At 39.7% G+C, this 20,524-nt stretch overlaps 3 protein-coding genes across 6 annotated transcripts in view; 2 read left to right on the forward strand and 1 right to left on the reverse strand.

Annotated features, from left to right (window-relative positions):
• The window catches only part of LOC144645257 (calcineurin-binding protein cabin-1-like), a 56,241-nt gene extending 53,997 nt beyond the window's left edge, over positions 1-2,244 (forward strand). For 3 of the 4 annotated variants that reach the window (XM_078504744.1, XM_078504745.1, XM_078504746.1), the window contains one exon: positions 229-2,244. In XM_078504744.1, coding sequence (XP_078360870.1) covers positions 229-732 — 504 coding nt within the window. In that variant the 3' untranslated portion in view covers positions 733-2,244. The remainder of the gene's footprint in view (positions 1-228) is intronic. The other variant, XR_013569255.1, reaches the window with a different exon arrangement.
• Positions 2,073-16,501, reverse strand: LOC144645291 (uncharacterized). Its single transcript, XM_078504809.1, has 13 exons — positions 15,892-16,501; positions 14,037-14,206; positions 11,776-11,949; positions 10,276-10,601; positions 8,977-9,256; positions 7,872-8,095; positions 6,973-7,241; positions 6,518-6,588; positions 6,338-6,387; positions 5,478-5,840; positions 5,056-5,329; positions 4,077-4,353; positions 2,073-3,163 (listed from the first exon to the last, which is right to left on the reverse strand). Exons 1-13 carry the CDS (start codon positions 16,068-16,070, stop codon positions 3,100-3,102), a joined length of 2,721 nt encoding a protein of 906 aa, XP_078360935.1. The 5' UTR covers positions 16,071-16,501; the 3' UTR covers positions 2,073-3,099.
• Positions 16,502-16,556: 55 nt separating this feature from the next.
• Positions 16,557-19,400, forward strand: LOC144645732 (protein HGH1 homolog). The gene is made up of 3 exons (XM_078505280.1): positions 16,557-17,251; positions 18,207-18,397; positions 19,128-19,400. The coding sequence occupies exons 1-3, from the start codon at positions 16,597-16,599 to the stop codon at positions 19,365-19,367; spliced, it is 1,086 nt and encodes a 361-aa protein (XP_078361406.1). The 5' UTR covers positions 16,557-16,596; the 3' UTR covers positions 19,368-19,400.
• The last annotated feature ends 1,124 nt before the right edge of the window (positions 19,401-20,524 follow it).

Below are 20,524 nucleotides of genomic sequence, written 5' to 3' on the forward strand. Positions count from 1 at the left end.
TAAGAAGCAAGAACAGTTATTCGCTCCTGGCAAGAAATGCTTTTTTAAGAAATTCAAGAAAAGTTTTTAATTTGGCATAATTCAGCACAGGAATATAATGCGCACTGGCGATTTGTTGAGGCAGTCTGACAAATGATAAGAGAAAACCTGCGAAAGAGCAGGCATTGCCTTTTGCCTGATTGGTTTCAGAACAAGTTGACTTACTTTTTCGTGTCTCTTTGTTATCAGACCTCTGCATCTAATACTTCAGTTTCGCATCAGCCGAAGGGATCATCGGGAACCGACACCGGTGCCGAACTAACTTCGGGTTCCGACACCGAACCTGCCCCGACGACATTAGAACAAACCTTCTCACCTCCGCCAAAAGCGAGAAAAAAAGAAAGTGACTCTTCAGCACAAGAAATCGAAAGGCCAGCGAAAACGACTGCAGTGATTCCGCGAGATTTACCCACAGATTCGCTTTCCGAAGAAAAGTCGACGGTTAAAATACCGACTCCTAACGAAGACACTCCGATGGTAGCCGAAGTGCCATCTTCGTCGGAAGCTCAGCCGATGTCAAAGGAAGTGGCACTCGACTCGAGTTGCTTGGCTCTTGAACGTCAAAGCTCTAAACCCGTTGAAACAAAAGTAAACCCAGCCCCTACTAAGGGTACTGCCCCACAGGAGACTAACACGGCCGTACCAGAGCCCCCTATAACTGTTACTGCTACTGCGGAGGTTGGAAACCACTGAGGATCTATCAATTCGGGGGGTGTGGTCCTCGCCGAAATTGGTAAAGCTTCCGAGAGCACATAGTATCTCTTCCGCATTGTTCATTTTGTTGTAGCTTGTCAGTTTCCAGGCGCAAACAACTGTTGTATTAGCCGATACTTTACAGGACAACCCTGCATTCATGTATAAAAATATCACAGACTTATGTCGCATCCTGGCGCGAGAGGGAGGGATGATATGCAAATAGTTTAAGAAGTAGAGTGCTCGCTCTCTATCCAAGTTTAAAAGCAGCTAGGGATGATATGCAAATAGTTTAAGAAGTAGAGTGCTCGCTCTCTATCCAAGTTTAAAAGCAGCTATAAAACGAACAGATACCTTTTCTTATTTGCCCTGGTAAATAAAAAAGAAAACATCTTAAATAAATAAACAAGCAAACAAACAAACAAAAAGAGTTTTAAAAAAAGTATTGTAAAGAACCCCAAACAATGCAAGCCTCACTGGGAAACCCTAGTCATCATCATTATCATCACTTTGTCTACCCTCGGATTTTGCAGAGTAGCTTATAGTGGGCAGCTTATAGTAGTACAGTGGGCAAAGCCCAGACCACAACACCCGGAACTCCATGCCCTACTAGTACTCTTTACGATAAGTGTGTGGGTTCTTTTACGTCCCCTGCTGACCATGACACTGAGGATGCAGGAGACGGGGCCTACAGTTTATCGTCCTTATCCGAGAAGACTAGAATATCTAACCGTTTGTAGATGTCATTGCAAAGGCAGCACGTTCTCTTCAGTCCGACGCATTTTTTTTTTCCTTTGGGATTTCATATTGCAACTGCTTGAGTTGCATACATAACTGCGATCATCTTTCATGTGAAACATCTTTCTTCCGCAGTTCAAATATATATTTCATTTATTCACTTTCAAATCTATGCAATGATAAGAGTGCTTTACATTGTCCCCCAACGAATTCTGAAATTTCGATCGGAAATCAAATGGAAAATGTTTCGGTTCGGAATGACCGGAATATTTGGGACCACCTCTGGATGTGATTTACTTTGATCGGTCGGTCCAAAACTACGTAAAACTTACCGTTTCATTTTGGCAAACTGGTTAGTTGCCTTACCTCAGTTCAGTAGATTCTCACAGATGCTGGACACTGGGGAAAGGAATGCAAAATGAAAAGGACCATTCCGCTCGGTTGGCCGGTTCAATCGAAAAATGTCGTTCCATTTTACAACAGTTGGCCCGACTGGTCTGTGAACATGGAAGGTACTCGAGCTCTAAAAGTCTTAAAACGCAAGGTACGGGAAAGAAATAGGACAAAGTGCATGTGGGAGTGACGAAATTCTGCACACATGGTTTCAAAATGAAATGAAAATTTATTTTCCTTTACTCTTTTACAAAATACAACTATATCTTGGTGTTTTTTTCTTTTATCATACGAAAATGGGGAACTTAACTAAAGTAGTAATATTATCAAGCTACTCCTAGAACTGTTCCTTGCTACTGTCAATTTCTTATACAATACTAACTCAATAAAAAAAATTATAGCAGAATTCAGACCCTTACGAACTTCACTTTTTGAAAGGTAAATGTCAAACAAGGAAATTAAAATAGCTAATTCTACAAACAGGCAAAATACAGTGGATTTCACAATCAACTCTCCTTTTTTGCGAGTAAGGGTCTCTTTTTGTTAAGACTCTTGTGAAATTGTTGACATCTCTGTAATCACCCCTTAAGACGTGAGTGACAACATACTCGGAAATATATGAAATAGAACGTAACAAGATTACACCATATTATTTAACCTTTACGTTACCTAAATAAACACCGTGTTACATGTGAAGTATTTATACTCTATAAATAGACGTTCTCCGAAGCTAGCTCTATATAGCAGTAGTTCACTAAACAAACGTAAGGCTCCCACCCACCCCTCCCCCAGACAAAAATAACCCAAGACATTGAAAGAGGCCCCCAGTGTTTTGACAAAACGACTATAATTATTTACACACGATAGTCTACTCTAAAAAGATACAACTTATGGGGTCATGCCAAAATGAACAAATAATACTAAATAAATAAACCAAAAAATTTAGAAGGAAGCATTTACACTCTACTAATTATTTGCTTCCTGTAAACCAAACCTCCCTTTTCCAGTATACCGACTAAGAAAATCCCACGTGTTCGACCGTTTACGGTATTACAGTGAAAGAGTAAATCCTGGCAGCAACAGGCCACCAAAATCTGGCAGCACTAAAGAACCACGCTTCTTAAAGTAAAGGCAAATGGGCAATTTTAAATAACTAAGCCACAAAGATCGAAACACTTTGCTAAGTTCGACATTGAAATTGATCAGAAATGTTTATAAGCCTACAATCCACGCATGTCAGCGGTTTTTGGCCAGCTTCTCCAGAAGGCGACTGACAAGAGCGGTCCATCCGGTCTGATGACTGTGGAGGGAACAAGTATAGGAGCCAAACTTTAATTTTGTTTATTATATGGCTACAATAGTACGCGCGCTCTGATTGGCTGCTGAGCGGGTATTATTTTCTTGTAATGACCGGGCATTATGAAAAATTTTCTCGGCTCGACGGTTTTTTGAGTTGTGAGTAAAAGCTACTAGCGCAATTGCGAAAACGACAATAAATACCGACAAAATGTAACTATCTTTTCAATATTAAACTGAAAGAAAAATATTAGCATACCGGTACTTCTTTAGTATGAGCGACGAAGAGAGCGAGAGCGAGTTTCACTTCGGTGTTTTTTTAGATATTTTTAGAATAGCGCTAAAAGGCCATATAATAAATAACTTATTAACCTCGTCCGTTCGGTCATTACAGGGCAATCTCAGACCTCGGCCTTGATGTATTGACCTCGCTATCGCTCCGTCAATACATCAAGGCCTCGGTCTGAGATTCCCCTGTAATGACCTCACTCTCGGTTAATAAGTAGTATATTACAGACTGATTATGGAAATTCAGCCCTAGCTCACACTTACTGTTTGAAAACGTTCGTACCCTTTTTCAAAAACAACTTTTCAGGGCTTTTCAAGGACTCAGATTGATTTTTACAGGACTCCAAAATTCACATGAACCCTTTCACTCCCAAGATCTCAATATTAGTTTTCCTTACTTTCTGTACATTTCTCTCAATGTTAATTCTGAGAATTCAGTTGTTACTTGAGTTTAACAGATTTCCAGAACTTTCCAGGATCAGTTGTCTTTTTCCAGGACTTTTCAATACTGGAAAGTGCCGCAATAAAATTCCAGGACTTTCTAGGTTTTCCACGACCCGTACGAAACCTGTGTTTCTTTCTTTTCCAGAAAATGGTAAGCACCCGAATTATCGCGAATTGCCCCTTACCTTGCACCACACCCCCGTCCCGTCTCGGGATGGAAGTACTCGTAGAACAGCACTAGATTGTTCCAGTATACGTCATAAGCGTATCTGTCATCATCACCATGACAAGGCCTTCGTCCCTGTTCATTGGGCATAAACAACGACACCACACGGCGGCTAATCTCCAAGGCAACATCACGCAGGCGCATGAGGTTTCCCGACCGGGTGGGGCACTCGATCATGAATTTGTCACCAAAGAAATAGTCATAACGTTCGAGGGCTTCTATCAAGAGGAAGTTCACTGGAAACGAAACAAACAGTAAGGTTACCATTAATTACCAGTTTGATGTAATTTACTTTTTAAAGAAATTAGCTTTAATAGGGTGATGCTCGCTGTAATCAATGTCAAACCGGAGGGGGCGATCGGACATAGGCGGGGACTTTTGTCCATTTTAGGGAAGACCATTCGCAAGTTAAATGCCCTGTGGTGGAGTATTTGAACAGACAATCTCAGCTAAGTTCAAATGCCCCTCCTGTGCCCGGTCTCCCCCACCCCCTCTGGCTTGGTGCATAATGTAAACACATACTCAGTGGTTTGTGCACTAGAGCGGTTTTCACTTGAGTGTCGAAAGTAAATTGCGTTTCCTTTGGTTTTGCATTACTACGCTTAGTGATTGGCTTAAAAATTTCGCGCCACTTTCTCAGCCAATCAGGAGTAAAACCAAAACCAATCGTGACTCGCTCGCGCACGTTTTCCCGCGCTTCGTGCTGGCAGTTACATGTATTTGCTTCGAGTTTTGATTGGTTCGATGGATTGTCTGTGTCCTTTGTGATTGGCTAGAGTAACTACTTTGATTTTGGTTTTGCTCTAATATCCCGGGTTTCATGTTTCTCTTCGTTCGCTCAATTGTTCCCCTACCTCCCACCCCCACTCAAGAGACGTCTCAGATTCTATGCAAAAAAAATTGATTCATAGAATGGACTGGACACTAGCGTTACTTACTGCAAACCCAGATTGGTCCCCGCCAGTTGCTGTTCCCGCCAAACATGTACGTGTCCGATTCTCCTGGCACATACTGCACGCTGTAAACTTCACCGTTCAGTTCCAATTTAAAAGGATTCTTCTCGTGAAACTTGGACAAAGAACGAATGCCATAAGGGGCCAGGAATTCTTCTTCGTCTAACACGTAACTAAGCACGCGATACAGCTGCTCTTTGGTGGGAATGGCTAGCAAATGATGATACTGACTCTCGCCATCTGCGTCCATGTACGACACCTGCGAAAAAAGGCGGGAAAATGAGTCCCGGTTGCCGCATGCAATCGTCATGGCGGGAAAACTTCGCACCACTTTTTTCTCGCAATACGGCGCAGAACGCTAACAGTGACAAAGGAGTTGCCGGTAACGCGCGAGTCACTTGACTTACCTGAGAAGCCAGGTCTGTCCGGTTCTTCATGAACCAGTTAAGTCGCTTTCTAAATCCGGGAAGTTTGTCCATGTATTCGTCATCCAGCACAAGACATGCGTACAGAGGAACAAGGCCGACCATACTGCGCACGCGTAAAGGCAAGGAGCATGTCTCTGTACTGAGATGGTCATAATAGAATCCATCCACGTTATCCCACAAGCCTACCCCGTCAGACATCTGGTTTATGGCATCCGAAATCTGAGTGAAATGCTCAAAGAACTTAGAAGCCATGTCTTCGTATGTGTCATCTGATACGGCAAGGTCCAGAGCGATATTGAGCATAATCACACAGTAAAAAGCCATCCATGCGGTACCGTCAGCCTGTTAGAAGACAGAGACAAAGCGCATTCCTAAAGGTTCGATCACAGTAGAAAAGGTAAAAGTCAGAAGTTATCATAGGGCCAAGTTTCCCAAATGCGCCAGAGCTTATCCCGGTTTTCATGGCATCATAGTAGAGGGTCCCTGCTACTATGATGGCAACAAACGACAAGTATTTCTACCCCCCAATCGATGGGATGCCCCAACCCCCTAAGCATTAAATTCGCTGGTACCCGTTGTACACCTGGATGGAGTAAAGTATCTTGCCCAAGAACACAACGTAACGACCCTGGCCAGGGCTTGGTATGGAGTATCAGTCTTCGCGCTAATCATTAGGTCACTACGCCTCCCTTTCGATCATAGTGAAAGAGACTTACTAGAAGATTTCACTTGAACCGAGACAGGAGAGATGTTGACAGAAATGGTTTCGTCAAAATGTTTTCATTCACATTGCAAGAAAGAAGAACGCAAGTGAAGAAGGAATAAAATCTTCTGCATACCTGCAAGAGTTTTGCATGGATGGGCAAATCCTTCGACCGATCAAAAATTCCTACAAAACAATAACAAATTTATCAACTGAATGATATTAAAACAAGAAAGTCGTCAACTTGTCCTCAGGAAGGAAAATTCGTATGTCTAGCCTAGGACTGACAGGGTTTGTAAAATTGAAGAATGCTCACCAATGTTATCCAGTCCAAGAAATCCTCCACCAAAAATGTTCTTACCAGACGGATCCTTTCGGTTTACCCACCTATTCGAAAAAATAACCTCGTGAAAATGTTTGTTAATACTACTTTTCTCCTTGTTCAAAGTTGTAAGGCCAGTGTTTAAACGAAATCTAGACCGCTTTTAGAAAATCAACAGCCACACTACTGGTGTGAACGTGAACTACAATTAATCCAGGTTATAATAATTCAATTGAAAACCACGGTTGTGAAAGAAGACGTTGCCACATCGAACCAAGATCACTTTCTTACATGAAAAGAAAACTATATTAAAACAATCACTGCATGTGGTGTTTTTAAATGACTTTAGTGTGACCGAGTCGTGTGGACGGAAAACTTTTAATTTCGTGAAGGTAACTCTAGCACGGAAATTTCGAACAGCCAAAGAAAATAGAGCAGAAATCGCCTACCATGTGAAATTAATGAGCAACTTCTGGAAACATCGACTCAGAAATTCGTCGTCCCTTGCTCCTTTGCGGCCTGTCATCTTGTAGACCATCAGGCACGCAAGCGCATGAACAGGCGGGTTCACATCACCCAGAGCAAACTCATAGGCTGGCAGCTGTCCGTTAGGAGCCATGTACCACTCTCGGAGGAACAGTAACAACTGATCTTTGGCAAATTGAGGATCTATTTTGCTGAACGGAAGCATGTGAAAGGCTAAATCCCATGTGGCATACTGGAAAAGAAATGAATGAAAATAAGCGCTCACCACTAACAATTCAAGGTTGGTCTCAAATTGACATGCGATCAGAATTCAAAGTAGAAACAAGTAACCGATGCAAAGCGCGGGAAAACAGGCGTAAACCACGATTGGTTGAAAAACAGCATGTTTACTCTGATTGGCTGGAGTTTGCAAACGACGTAAATGAACACCCAATTGCACGTTCAACCTAACAGCAAAACAAAGACATTAATACTTTCGGCTTTTCAACAGTCAAAAACTGCTCGAAGCTTTCAAATGGATTCAGTTAAATATCCACCATTGTTGATCAAGGTAAGGTTCGGAGGGTTTAGACCTATCGTTTTCCTTGTTAGCCAACAAAAACAAAGCAGTCTGCCGGTTTTCCTGCCTGTCATATCCTGACGGTGTTAAACAAAAGGTTAAAAATCGGCTTCTTTTCCTTCCTATCCGAATCAAGAGCTAACGCTTCACTGAGCTTTCCACTGTTAAACTAAAATTAACAAAATACCAAGAATTCCGCAAAATCTAACTAGAAAAGGAATTTTTCGGCCAAGACACGACTTTTTATCTGCTTTACTGTGCATGGTGTGTGAAAGAGTACAACGTTACGTTAGCCAAACCTACCCAAGGGTACTCCCACTTGTCCGGCATGGAAACAATGTCTCTGTTAAACAGTTGCAGCCACTCCGCCTCAGAGTTCCTTCCCTTGAGTCTGTCTGTCGGTGGAGCCGGCATGTCTGGGTCGCCAATCAGCCAGTCTTGAATAATGTAATGGTAAAACTGTTTGCTCCATAGCAGACCGGCATAGGACTGGCGAGAAATATCGGTTTCCAGTGGACTTAAGCCAGCTAAAGGAATGAAAACGAAAGCATACGTATTTTATATTAATGTTAAGGCCCCGCAAAATGAGAAAACATGTTTCCAGAATTGTTTCCTCGTTTTGCCATGGTTCCGTGCCGAAACTTGACGCTGGGAACAATGCTTCCTGTATGGCAAAACTGGGAAACATTGGGGAAACGCACGCGCGTTACGATTGTTTCTGGAAACATGTTTCCTCGTTTTGCCAGGCCTTTACTGAAGCTGTGGCTCTGATTGTTCAAAGGGTGGATAACGCTATCCACCGGATAAATCACTATCCAGTGGATATCGCAGTTTGTTTTTTCAACACTTATCCACTGGATAACGATTTTTCCGGTGGATAGCGTGATCTACCCTTTGAACATGTCCGTACTTTAAAAGTTTTCCTGATATTCCAACAAAAGAAAGTTGCGAGATAACGTAGTGCCAGGGCTGCAATTGGGAATATTCGGTGCCCGAGGTCGTTGTAGTACGCTTAGAGGGGCACACGTGTTTGTATGAGGATCAATCGAAGATTTCCAGCCAATTTCCAAAGAATCGCGAAGAATTTCCAAAGGTCATTTGATTTTTGTCGATCAATCTTCAAACGTTTTCTGACTTTGAGATTACCGAAGTCTTCTGGAGAACTTTGAAGATTTTCGAAAAAATGGGAAGACAACTATATCCCAAGTGGAAAATAGTGAAGACACTAAAATGATATCGATCTTCACTGAAACATCCCGACCAAAAAACAGCCAATCAGAGAACAGAGTTAAGCCTTAAAAGTTGCTAGCCATATAACAATGTTACATATAGCCCCTCCCCCCCGGGGAGCCCACCCCATCCCTAATATCCCTAGGACTTACATTGCGATCAAATAATAACGACTTACATGGTATAGCTACATGATAGAACTCATCTGCCTCTTTAAGTCGCTTTTGGAGGATGGCTCCAAAATTCCTTTCAGCGAATGGCTCTTTTACAATCTCACCCTCGGCCATGAGTCGACACCTGAGAACACGTTCCTCGTCAGGTGGAACAACAAGCAGGTAATATGGAGCCACTTTTGTGCCTTTTTTCTTGGGGTTTACTGCATCTTTTTCACCGTGAATGATGTGACGATGAAAGGCGTCCTTAGTGAAGGTTGTGTAGTTGGCTGAACCATACAGATGCTGCATATGTGAAGTTAATTTAGAAGTTAGTTCAGCTAATTTGTAACCAAAAAGCATGCATTTAATAAGCAGATCTGAACTTTCAAAAAAGAAACTGCCAACTGTTTAAGGGCCCTTTAAAATATTATTCATAGTCTCAAATAATTCTCACTTACTGATTCATCTTTTAATAAGAAATCCACATTCAAGGGCCTTGCCACAAAACCACTACATTAATTTTGTGACCTCATGTATGAGGCAGGGTATTGCTGACAGACACTACAGCATGTTCACAATGGTGTTAACCAATGAGTTGTTTGACGAAATAGCTGACTGTGCTCTGTCATCCATCTTTGTACTTCCAAGAAAAAGTTGATACGAGGTCTTGTGAAATACTGGGTATTATTTTTATGGCAAACTTGTCCCCGATGAAAAAGCATTCTGAGACTGATTAGTTCCCAGAGAAGTCTGAATTTTGTAACACAGGCTGCTACAATGGGAGGGAGAGGGGAAGGACAAACAAGGGGGGAGGGGTATCCAAAAGTCCCACTTCCCACACTCTTTTCTTCTCTCTTTGTACCCATCCTTTACGGACTCCAAGGCTCTGCTGCAAAACAAATGTGAGACAATAGGAAGGCCATAGGGGAACTAACATTTCGATCTTGGGATTGACAGGGTTATTGCGGTTTTAAGTGACACGCAAACTCTGAAATTTAATCCTCAACCAATGGTTTGCGCTTTTTGCTGCTGTCAATCATCTTTATGGACTTCTTGGGAAACAGAAAGTTCACATCAACCAGGTCAAAAGGTCAGGTCTGTCAGTTGTAATCGGATAGCCTGCGAACAGGCTCCCGACTCGCGTAACTCCCCACTCGGGAGCTTGTTTGTTCAATCCATTTTGTTTGTTTCTGTTTTTCATGGTTTGTTAGCTGTTGCCATAATTATGATTGACAGCAGCGAAAAATGCAATCGTTAATTGGATTTTGAATTTCAGAGTTCGCATATCACTGAAAACTGCAATAAAATGTCTTGCAACCTACCATCGTGTTTGTTTCATTCTCTGTAAAAAGCAGTTCTGGCATTTTATCATCAGGATCCACATCAACAACAAATGTGTACTTTCCCAAGGTTTCGTGTTTGCATTCCACAGTTCCTGGAGTACTTTCTTTCATGCTCGCCTTCATAGTACATCCTTCATGTTTACACCCCCAGATCCAGGTGTTCCTGAACCAGAGTGTTGGTAAAATGTGTAGACGTGCAGTGTCTGGGCCTCGGTTTGCTACTGTTATTTGAATGAGGATGTCATTAGGTGTGTTCTTTGCATATTCAGCAGTAATATCCCAGTAACGACTATCGTTGAATACACCTTGAAGAGATTGTACACAACATGTGAGATTAGTAGGATGGGAAAGCTTGTTGGAATATTTGAATTGAACACCTAAAGGAGACCAAACTGAGCATGGCTCAAAATTTTAAAAAACCCCTTAAACTTAGACCCCTTAAAGGACCCTAGTCAGCCACACCTTTGTTTGTGTTTACATACCAGAATTGCAGTATTATATTAATTTTTACCCGGAGTAGTGAAACTGTATAAGGTAACTAAACAGATTTCCAGTAACACAACTTACAGCAATGCAATAAGATTCTGCTTCACCATACAATTTTCATAATTTCGATGCCATCGAAAATGGCAGAGGCTGCCAACATGGTATGACAGCAATTTTTTTTTTCATGTGCAACCCTAAACAAGACCTCTGCAGCTAAAACTACACCCCAAGCAAGATAACGACCATCCCTGCCCCTTTCATATGGGGCCACCATCCCCCCATGGCTGCTTAGGTTGTCAAAATGTCAGTCACAAACAAAAATTCTGAAATCAAACAAATCCCAAAATCTCACCCACGATGACAAGTTAGATAAGACCAAAACAATGTCAAAACAACTTAATACAATGTTGCCATAACAGCTGCTTGCATGGTGAAGTCATCAATTGGTACTTGACAATACATAGAGAAAAATACATGGTACCGTTGCGCGGAGATATGAAATTTATCTTCCCGTGTTCAAATCGATATCTCACTTGTTCCTGCATATTCTGTTTATTATATAAACCTACTAATTACAATGTTTTTGACGATTTTCTGAAGATTTTGTCTAAAATGTTGTCCAAAGGTTGTATAAATGTTTCCAAACTTTTCTGAAAATTTCCGAACATTGCTGAAGATTGCCGAGGAAATCCAAAAAATGTCTTGACTAAATATCGATAAACATTGGCTCATTGAGCATTGAAACATGGTAAACTCTATGAGCTGATTGGTCAAAAATAATATCACACATGCGTGGATATCTTTTATATCCACATGTGTGATACCATTTATATTGATTTGCTACCACTCGCTCTACCACTGCAGTTTATATAATAAAATATGATACGACACGATACAATATTTCATTCCTTGATTTTAGGTTAATGGCATGGGGAGTGGTTGCCAAATTATCTCCTGAGCCTGAGGCTCATGTAAAAAAATGCATCTCCTCACCTGTGTCAGCTAATTCAAATTCAGGTTCTTGTCGTGACCTGTTTTGGTTTTCATTAACAATCCAGCCATAGGGATATTCATTCTGTGGGTATTTGTACAAAGCCTTCATGTAAGAATGAGTTGGAGTGGAGTCTAGATAGTAATAACATTCCTTCACATCTTCACCATGGTTACCTAAAAACAAAAAAATTAAGAGGTCATATCCTTATATTAATATACAGCATATGTTGTAGATCAATTCTACCCTTGGTTCAATTTGGTATTTTCTTTGCCCAATTTTAAGTTGCAGAAAGCCCCCTGTCCCCCCTGTAACCCCAATGTGTTAATGCCCCTCCTTGGGGGTGTCAAAGCCCCCCCCCCCCCCACATCGCACCAGTATCGCAGAGGTAAGGGTTCGAATCCTGTTGAAGACCTGAATGTTTTTTAAGGCTTCTTTTTTCCAATTGGAAATTCACTGCAATGATCATTTATCACTTACAACATTGTATTTTTAACAGAAATGGCCAATGAATACACTTGCACGGATATTATAGATCAAAATGTTTTATAATCAGAGTGGCTTTGTTACAGTATGTCGCAGCTCACTTCCAAAGGTTTTTTATACTGCTTATAAGCTGCTATTTAACCTTACCATTGTGTTATTTAGGCTAACCGAAATGGCTCACGGGGCTCCTGTAACGGGTCCAGACAATCTGTGAGCCAGCGAGCCATTTGAGCCATTCCAGTTAGCCTAAATAGAACTACATTGGTTAGCCTAAATGGTTCTCTGGTTGGCCCACAGTTAGTTTAGGCAGCTTAGGGATTTCTGGCTTGTGTCCTGACTCTCTTGTAACCAGCATTAAATTTAACAGTGTTTTAGTTAATAATAATAATAATAATAATAATAATAATAATAATAATAATAATAATAATAATAAACATTTTTATAGCGCCTATCCAGGCCTGCTCTAGGCGCTTTACAAATCTATAAAAATTTGTTAAAATTAGCTGAATAAATCTTAAAAATTAAAAATGTACATTAAAAGTAATAAAAAGTAAAAATCGCTAAGAGTAATAAGTTTTTTTTAGTTGTTTAAGGACGGTGCCTACTAGTAACGCGATATTTTTGCCCGGCCGATGACTATGCAAGAAATGTAGATGTTACCAAGCGCTATTAAAATCCAAAAAGAAAATGGGGGATAGCCACGCAAACTTTCGAGATAATCAGGTTTGAAATCTGGAAAAAGTGCTGACGTGGCATTTTTAAAAAAGTAAAAGTTAATCAAATTTCCTTGCACATTCCAGGAGTCAAGAATGGTCCCTCAAAATGTCGCAGTGCTCGCAATGCTCGCAAAATTTTAGTGGGTGCTCGTTTGCTCTTGCTCGCACATTTTTACAAGTGCTCACATGCTCGGTTTTTAGTGGAGGTAGGTTTTTGAAAAGTGCTCGTTGCTCGCAAGGCTAATTGTTGTCAATGCTCGTGCTCGCAAAGACCATTTGATACCCCTAATTCCATTTGAAATTGGTTTTTCATGAACAAAATACACATTACATATAACAATCTTTAAAATAGCCAACATATAATGTCTTCGAAACCACGTGATCCACATTTTTATTGACAAAATAATTGCGTTTGACCTATTTTTGACTCCAACAGCTCTCAATTGCACGGCCGGAAAAATAGCCTAAATTTTTTTTCACTAAATGACAAATTAAATATGTACTCTATAGACTTACCACTTCCATTTTATAAAATAAAAAGTAGGCGTCACCACGCATTTTTAAAAGTTATACGAGTTGTTTTCAAGTTCTATGGAATCACTTTTGGGATCTGTTACAATTTTCCTATTCCCCCCCCCCCCTAGCGAGTTAAATATTTGCATCTCATGCAATTTTTTACGCGTGCACTACGCTATATGTAGTTAGCAGTTTGCGGGTTACGTCTGAGCGATTAGCGATTTGTTTTTAACTGTTAATCTGAGCCATTTTTAGAGGTTAGCAGTCAACGATTAGTGGTATGTTGCTTTGCCGCTGTTTCCGCTATTCCTGGCTTTATAGTATATGTCCAAAAACTAGATTTCGTCCCAGCAGAAATCTTTCTTTCTTTTTAGTCACATGCTTGGTCGCGTTGTTGGATTCATCATTTTAGCGAGAAAATTAATCAAAAGCCTGTGCGTCCAGTGTGATCGATGCATTGCGTGATAACAATAGGAGGCACCGTCCTTAAAAATTGGCGGCACTTATTTTGACTATTAAAGCTTGATTTAAATATTTTATCTCACCTTCAGTTCCAGTCAAGCCAAAGAGCCTTTCTTTCAGAATAGGGTCTTTTTCATTCCACAGAGCCAAACCAAAACACAACCGGCACTGCCTGTCAGTTATTCCTAGAAGACCATCTTCACCCCAGCGGTACACGCGAGATCGGGCATGATCATGAGAAAAATAGTCCCAACTGAAAAGCATTACAAAAAATTAACACCTATGAAAATTGTTGGGCTGACTGTGGCATACATCTAATTAATCATGTGCATGCACAAGCAACAGGCTTAGATCATATTGAGAGAAACATCAGTCCTAGTTATTGATCAACAGTACAGTGCCAAACAATCTTGGTTAAAAGACATTTTGTTTCATAACTTAACTGATTTTAGGATTGAGAGCTGAAGAGACTTACCATATACCTGGTCCAATAATTAGAAAATATTGGACCAACAATAAAGCATTTTGATTGGCTGATTTGAGTTATTGCCCCTCTTGGCTGTCTTTGACAATATAAAATAATAGATGTGTTTACAATGTTTATATGTTTTTCTATTCAGAATTTTATATAAACCAGTTAAGGCTTTAATTTCTTATGTTTCAGATTATTATAATGTCAACGAGCCTAAAGAAAATAAAAAGCAACAGCTGGTTTGAAATAAATATCAGGCCAAAAACAAATTTCAACCACAACATATATATAAGAAGATTAAAAGGAAAATGACAATCATGGTTATTTTTTTACACAGTAAATGAAAAAATGATTTGCTTTCTGTTGACTTTTAAATAAGATACAACTTTTTTATTATTTGGCTTATGACTATTCCAAAGATGTGAGAAATTATATGCCATTTATTAATAGTGAGTATTTTATACATATGCATGCATGCATGCACATCAATTTCCACTTCACTATGTAAACAGTAAAACTAGACCTTATTTTGATTTCAACCTTGCCAGTATTTTTTTTTAACATCCTGCGAGTGTCATATTTCTTTCTCAAGACATCTCTCAGACAATGGGCAAGCTATTAAAATTCTAAGATTTTATCTAATGTATCAAATTTCCTGGATAAATGATGAGCAGATGAAGAAGTTTTACACAGACCACAACAAACAGCTATATTGTTTTTATTGTGCTACAAATGTTTGTAGAAGGTAATTGGCACTTTGCCTGTCGCTGATTGACTTTTGTCATTTTCGAATCACACAACGCACATGTTATATATCAATCAAAACATAACAAAGATATGCAGTTAGCAGTAATTTGTAGTTGATTTGAATGAAAACAATAACTTCCGGTGCATACACATCCATGCTTTTACAAAAATATAGAAATTACACAAATGATCTTGCCCTTGTGTCAAGCAAGCCTTACACAAGAACAATCAAATGATGTTACATTTCATCAAATTCATTGTGTTAATAAAACTACAGATAAATATTATAGTATTTATAGGTCTATGAAAAATGTACAGGAATGTACATAAGCTTAATCAGAACTGGAATGTGCTAAATCCTCCACATGCACAGAATACAAAACCTTTCAAAGAACAATCTTTGACAAACAAGCTAGTGAATTAATAAAAAAAAGCTTGATCACAAAGAGTTGGAAACAGAAGATCTAAAACAATATTCCATTCCAAAAGTGTATAGAACTCTACATGTAAACTACATGTATTATCGACAACACTGAAACCGATTTGGAAGAAACAAATCGCAATGTTTTCGCGATCAGCGTTTTATATGTCCTGGTCCTATATCCGAACGGGAAATAACACTGACCTATATTAACCTTAAATATTAAGGCTATCAACATGGTGATCACTTTCCTCGCCTACAAACACACTGCAATTAAGCTATAAGCTTAAATTCTTACCACGTTCCATCGCTCGAATAATCTTCTCTTACAGTTCCCCACTGCCTTTCTGACAAATAAGGACCCCATCTCTTCCAGTTTTTCTCTCTGTTCGTATCTTCTTCGAGCCTCTTCGTTTCAGCCAATTTGTGCTCGATCACAATAGTTGACTGCCGCTTAAGATGTTTCTTGCTCAACATGTCTGACAGCTCAGATTCAAACACGCTTCGATTTCCACCTGTCTTCAAGATCAGACCTAAATTAAATTTGCACTAAAGACCGGCAGAGGTACTGGTGATTCCACGACCGCAATAAACAGTAGGAGACCTGTAAAGGCGTCGACTTAAGGACAGCAATTATTCAATCATAAAATAATGCAAATGCGATATTTGTTTATCTCAAAGCCAGCCAACCAACCCTCCCACAAAAGTCACGAAATCTTCGGCTCTTTGTAGATTTCGCTTCTTCACATCGACGCTAGAAGTTTTTTCCTTGAAAACTAATTCCAAACAAATCCAGTACGAAATTTAACAACAACAATTTCGTGTCTAATAACGCAAATTACGGGAATCGGCCAATATAATAAACTCAATCAGGCCAAGAAACAGGAAAACTTCTTCATGCAAGAAAAGCGCGCGAAGCTCGATCAACGAATGGATCAACGATTCCAGCGAAGGCCTGGCACTAACGTTCTATTTCGTACCCAGATCTACTCCGTGATTCATCATGATGGCGGATCAAATTGATCGAAAGGCTGTGAAAGAACTGTTGCCTTTTCTGTGTTTAGATGCTCGTGGAGACGTTAAAGCATTGGCTTTGGATTACATCTTGGGTCTTTCTGGTTCTGACAGCGGGAAGAACTTCCTTAACGAAAACGAAGAGTACTTGAGACGCCTTCTCGATCTAACCAAAGACTCGGACTCGAACATTTGTAGAGATGCGTACTCTGCGATCGTGAATTTGTCAGCAGAACTGGTCATCTCGGAGAAACTTCTGAAATACAACATCATTGAACCGTTTTTAAGCTACGCTCTCAATCCAACCAGTGAACACGCAGACAAGGTGGCCATGATTCTGTCCAATGTGACTAGAACTGAAGTTGGATGTAGCGAGGTGTTGAAGGTTACTAAAACCTCGGAAGATTGTAGCTTGTACAGGGTCGTGGAAGTATTGTGCAAGGAGAACTATAATCCCCACGCTAAATTAAACTATCTTGCGACGTTCATTTCGAATCTGACACAGGTACAAGAATCACGAGATTTTATTTTGGACAAAGATCGTTGTGTTATTCAACGCCTTTTGCCCTTCACCGCGTATAATGCTTCTCTTGTTAAACGAGGAGGGATCGTGGGAGTACTTAAAAACTGCTGCTTTGAGACAAGTGAGTTACAGTGGTCCATACTGCATTGTCAAGATTTATGCATTTAGCTTGCTACTGCAACCCCCACCCCACCCCTGAGAAACATGAGGCATCATACAGCCGGGAAAAAATTAAGAAAATACCCCCCCCCCCCCCCAACCAAGTACAACTCCCACTATTATTTTTCCTAATCAGATGATTATAAAAGACCTAGCCCTTGGCACTTAAGCAAGTTAAGGAATCATAGTCCCTATAAAGATCAGAGTCTAAACCCCATGTTTCCTTGAAGTGGGAGATGAAGATTAAGGGGAAGGGTATCCAATGACAAGTGGGTTATTCACAGTTCCATGTCTCTATTTGTCTCTATTTATTTTTATATACTGTTTATTTTCTTAACTTTTAATTTATTTTATTACTGATCAGTTATAATAATTGGACTGAGTGGAGAACAATTCTGAGAGTAATGAGGCGAGGACAGTTACTTTGAATTGTACAACATGAGGTCCAATTAATTGTTACTAATTAATCATATCAACAACAAACTTTAAGCTTAGAAACTATTTGGGAATCTCTCTGGAGTGATTTATTTAATGCATGAAATTGATGCACGAGTTGTGTAGGTATCTAATTACAGGTGTGCAATTATAAAGAGTTGCAATTGGACACCCACATGATTTTGCACCAATAACTTGACAAATAGGCATGAAGAGAACCAATCAGAAACAGGAAATTTGATATAGATACAATAAATACATTTATTTTTTAGAGTTTAAATAACATTGTAAACAAAAGTCAAATAATGTTAAAGATGAAAAGTTGAATTGGTGTACTGTAGAGAATATGGATGTAAATTTGGACATAATCATCACATAACAATCTGAAGGGATGTTGTATGAGTGATCATGAAAAACTGAAGGAGAATAATACTAAGAATAGTAAATGAATTCATTCTAACATGTTTTTTTTTTCATCCAAGGAACCCATGAATGGCTACTGAGTGATGCTGTGGACATCTTGCCGCACCTGTTGCTTCCACTCACAGGACCAGAAGAATTCCCTGAAGATGACATGGAAAAGCTCCCCCCTGACCTGCAGTACATGGATGAGAATAAACAGAGAGAAATTGATCCAGACATCAGGAGAATGCTGTTAGATGCCTTACTTCAAGTGAGTGGGTTTGTTTTGTGCCAAGTGTAAACATGGTAACATGAACCTGGCGAACTAACACCATAATTCATAGAGGGAATGGTTATGAAACTGTACAATTCTTTGTTCTATGTTTTTGTTTACTTTTTGACTTTGACTGTGCACAAAACGCAATAGGTGTTTACTTCTGTCTGTGCAACTAACCAATAGAAACATTTCAGCTACATAATATTATGCATAGTGTATGAGCACAAAACAAAAGATTGTGCACAGTCGTGGCCCTTCCAACAGAAATCTTTGCATCTTTGTTTCCCCCTTTGAAGTTTGCTGGACTTCACAATCATTCTCCTCTATTTACTATGCTAACAATATAAGTGGATGACCTGAAGCTTGGTTAATGAGAGATTTATTTCATGCCTGACAGAGATTTTTATAGATATAAGCGGAATGGATAAAAAACCGGGGGGTTTCGGTCAGAAAAGAATTCCCTGACATTGTTTTTCCAACCAATAAAAAGTACGAAAGGTTTTTCATGCGAGTTAAGTTGATTTATTGATTGATTGATTGATTGATTGATATTGGACTGACAATGGAGCAATCTGATTGGCTGATGTTAGTTAATATTACTATTCACTGTAAAAGCCACATGTTTCATTAGCCACAGAGAGAGGTCACTTGTTTGGGTTTGATCTTTAAGCTGTCGTAAGAAACCATTCTCTAATCTCTAATTCAATGATTTCTTTTTCTTCAGCTTTGTTCAACAAAGCACGGCAGAGAAGTTATGAAGAAAAACAATGTTTATGTCATTCTCCGTGAATTATTTAACTGGGAGACAGATAAAGAAGCGAAGAAGGCATGTGGTAATGCCATTCAAGTTCTAATAAGCGATGAACCTGAAGCATCCATGCAGGACCTCAAACAAGTCCAGATTCCTGATGATGTCAAATTTGATGAAGAACTGCAAACAAATGCACCGAACGTTGAACACTAATAATACAATGCAGTATAAAATTGTGAAAACAGTGTTCTTGATCGAATCCTTCAAAAAACTAAAACACCACATATGAAAAAGTCTTTTGTAATAAGCCTACAATAACACCATCCAGTTATATTTAGGTCTGCAGTCCTGGACAACAATTTTTGAGACAATATAACACACTTTTTGCGAACTTCGTAACCTACAAGTGGAAAAAACATTTTATTCCCCTCTCCCCCTGCTTGATGCTGTTTCATTGGGTTTGCAATTCACCCGGCTTTTTTTACTACACGACAACATTAAAATGGGGAAGGAGGGTTGAAAAGAATGAGCTGTGGTACCCAAATTAGTGTCTTTACAGTTCTGTCCAAGATTGTAGCTATTGAGATTTGTACTTAGGCCAAATTGGCCAACGCCAGACGACTTAGCATGAAGCGACTAGGAGTATTTAAATGCTGTGTGTCTAGCCACCCAATCCACCACCCCCCTCCCCTGAATCCGCCCCTGTAATACTCTTTATTTTAACCAAGTTCTTTTTATCTCAAAAATGTAGAAGTACAGATAATTTAAAATGACAAACCGATTACTTCACTGTTTTGTTTTGCTTGTGTTTTTACAATTTACGGAAAATCCTCTTCTTTAATGACCTCTATCTTGTTGATCAGATTTCATCATACTCTCTACAGTCAACTCTCGTTATAGCGGACACGCCTGGTGCGTCGTTTAGTGTCTGTAATAGCGAGAGTCCGTAAAAGCGGGAGTCATTTCCAGTTAAAGCTCTTACGCCGGGGATCTGGATTTTGTCCGAAATAGCGCGTGTCCGCAATAGCGGGGTGTCCGCAAGAGTTGACTGTACTTCTGTATATCCACATTAATTTCCAAGTTTGATAAGCTAACTGATCAAGTCTTGAGGAGTCGGAGGTCTCGGACTCTCAACTCCTTTCAAACTAAAGCGGAGTATAACCTTCAAACTTAGAGAACAAAGTTTGTATGGCCTTATCTGAGAATCGAGTACACGTTTTTAAGCACAGTGAAATAAGATCCGAATTCGGTTATGCCACTGTAATCTAGGAAAAGTATTCCTTCTTTCCTTCTATTTGGTATCAAAGGATCTATTATGCTCTGACGGTTTGGCGGCCAATTTTGTGAGCCAACTTTTAAGTGTTGGTTTG

Source organism: Oculina patagonica, chromosome 3, assembly GCF_052425735.1.
Source record: "Oculina patagonica isolate OP01 chromosome 3, crgOcupat, whole genome shotgun sequence".
NCBI classification, from domain to species: Eukaryota; Metazoa; Cnidaria; class Anthozoa; order Scleractinia; family Oculinidae; genus Oculina; species Oculina patagonica.

Coding starts and splice junctions, on each gene's coding strand:
- LOC144645291 (XM_078504809.1), bottom strand. CDS start 16,070: ATGTTGAGCAAGAAACATCTTAAGCGGCAGTCAACTATTGTGATCGAG. Junction 5,841..6,337: donor TCCATGCAAAACTCTTGCAG/GTATGCAGAAGA, acceptor GTCTTCTAACAG/GCTGACGGTACCGCATGGAT. Junction 5,330..5,477: donor GGACAGACCTGGCTTCTCAG/GTAAGTCAAGTG, acceptor CTTTTTTCGCAG/GTGTCGTACATGGACGCAGA.
- LOC144645732 (XM_078505280.1), top strand. CDS start 16,597: ATGATGGCGGATCAAATTGATCGAAAGGCTGTGAAAGAACTGTTGCCT. Junction 17,252..18,206: donor AAACTGCTGCTTTGAGACAA/GTGAGTTACAGT, acceptor TTTTCATCCAAG/GAACCCATGAATGGCTACTG. Junction 18,398..19,127: donor TGTTAGATGCCTTACTTCAA/GTGAGTGGGTTT, acceptor CTTTTTCTTCAG/CTTTGTTCAACAAAGCACGG.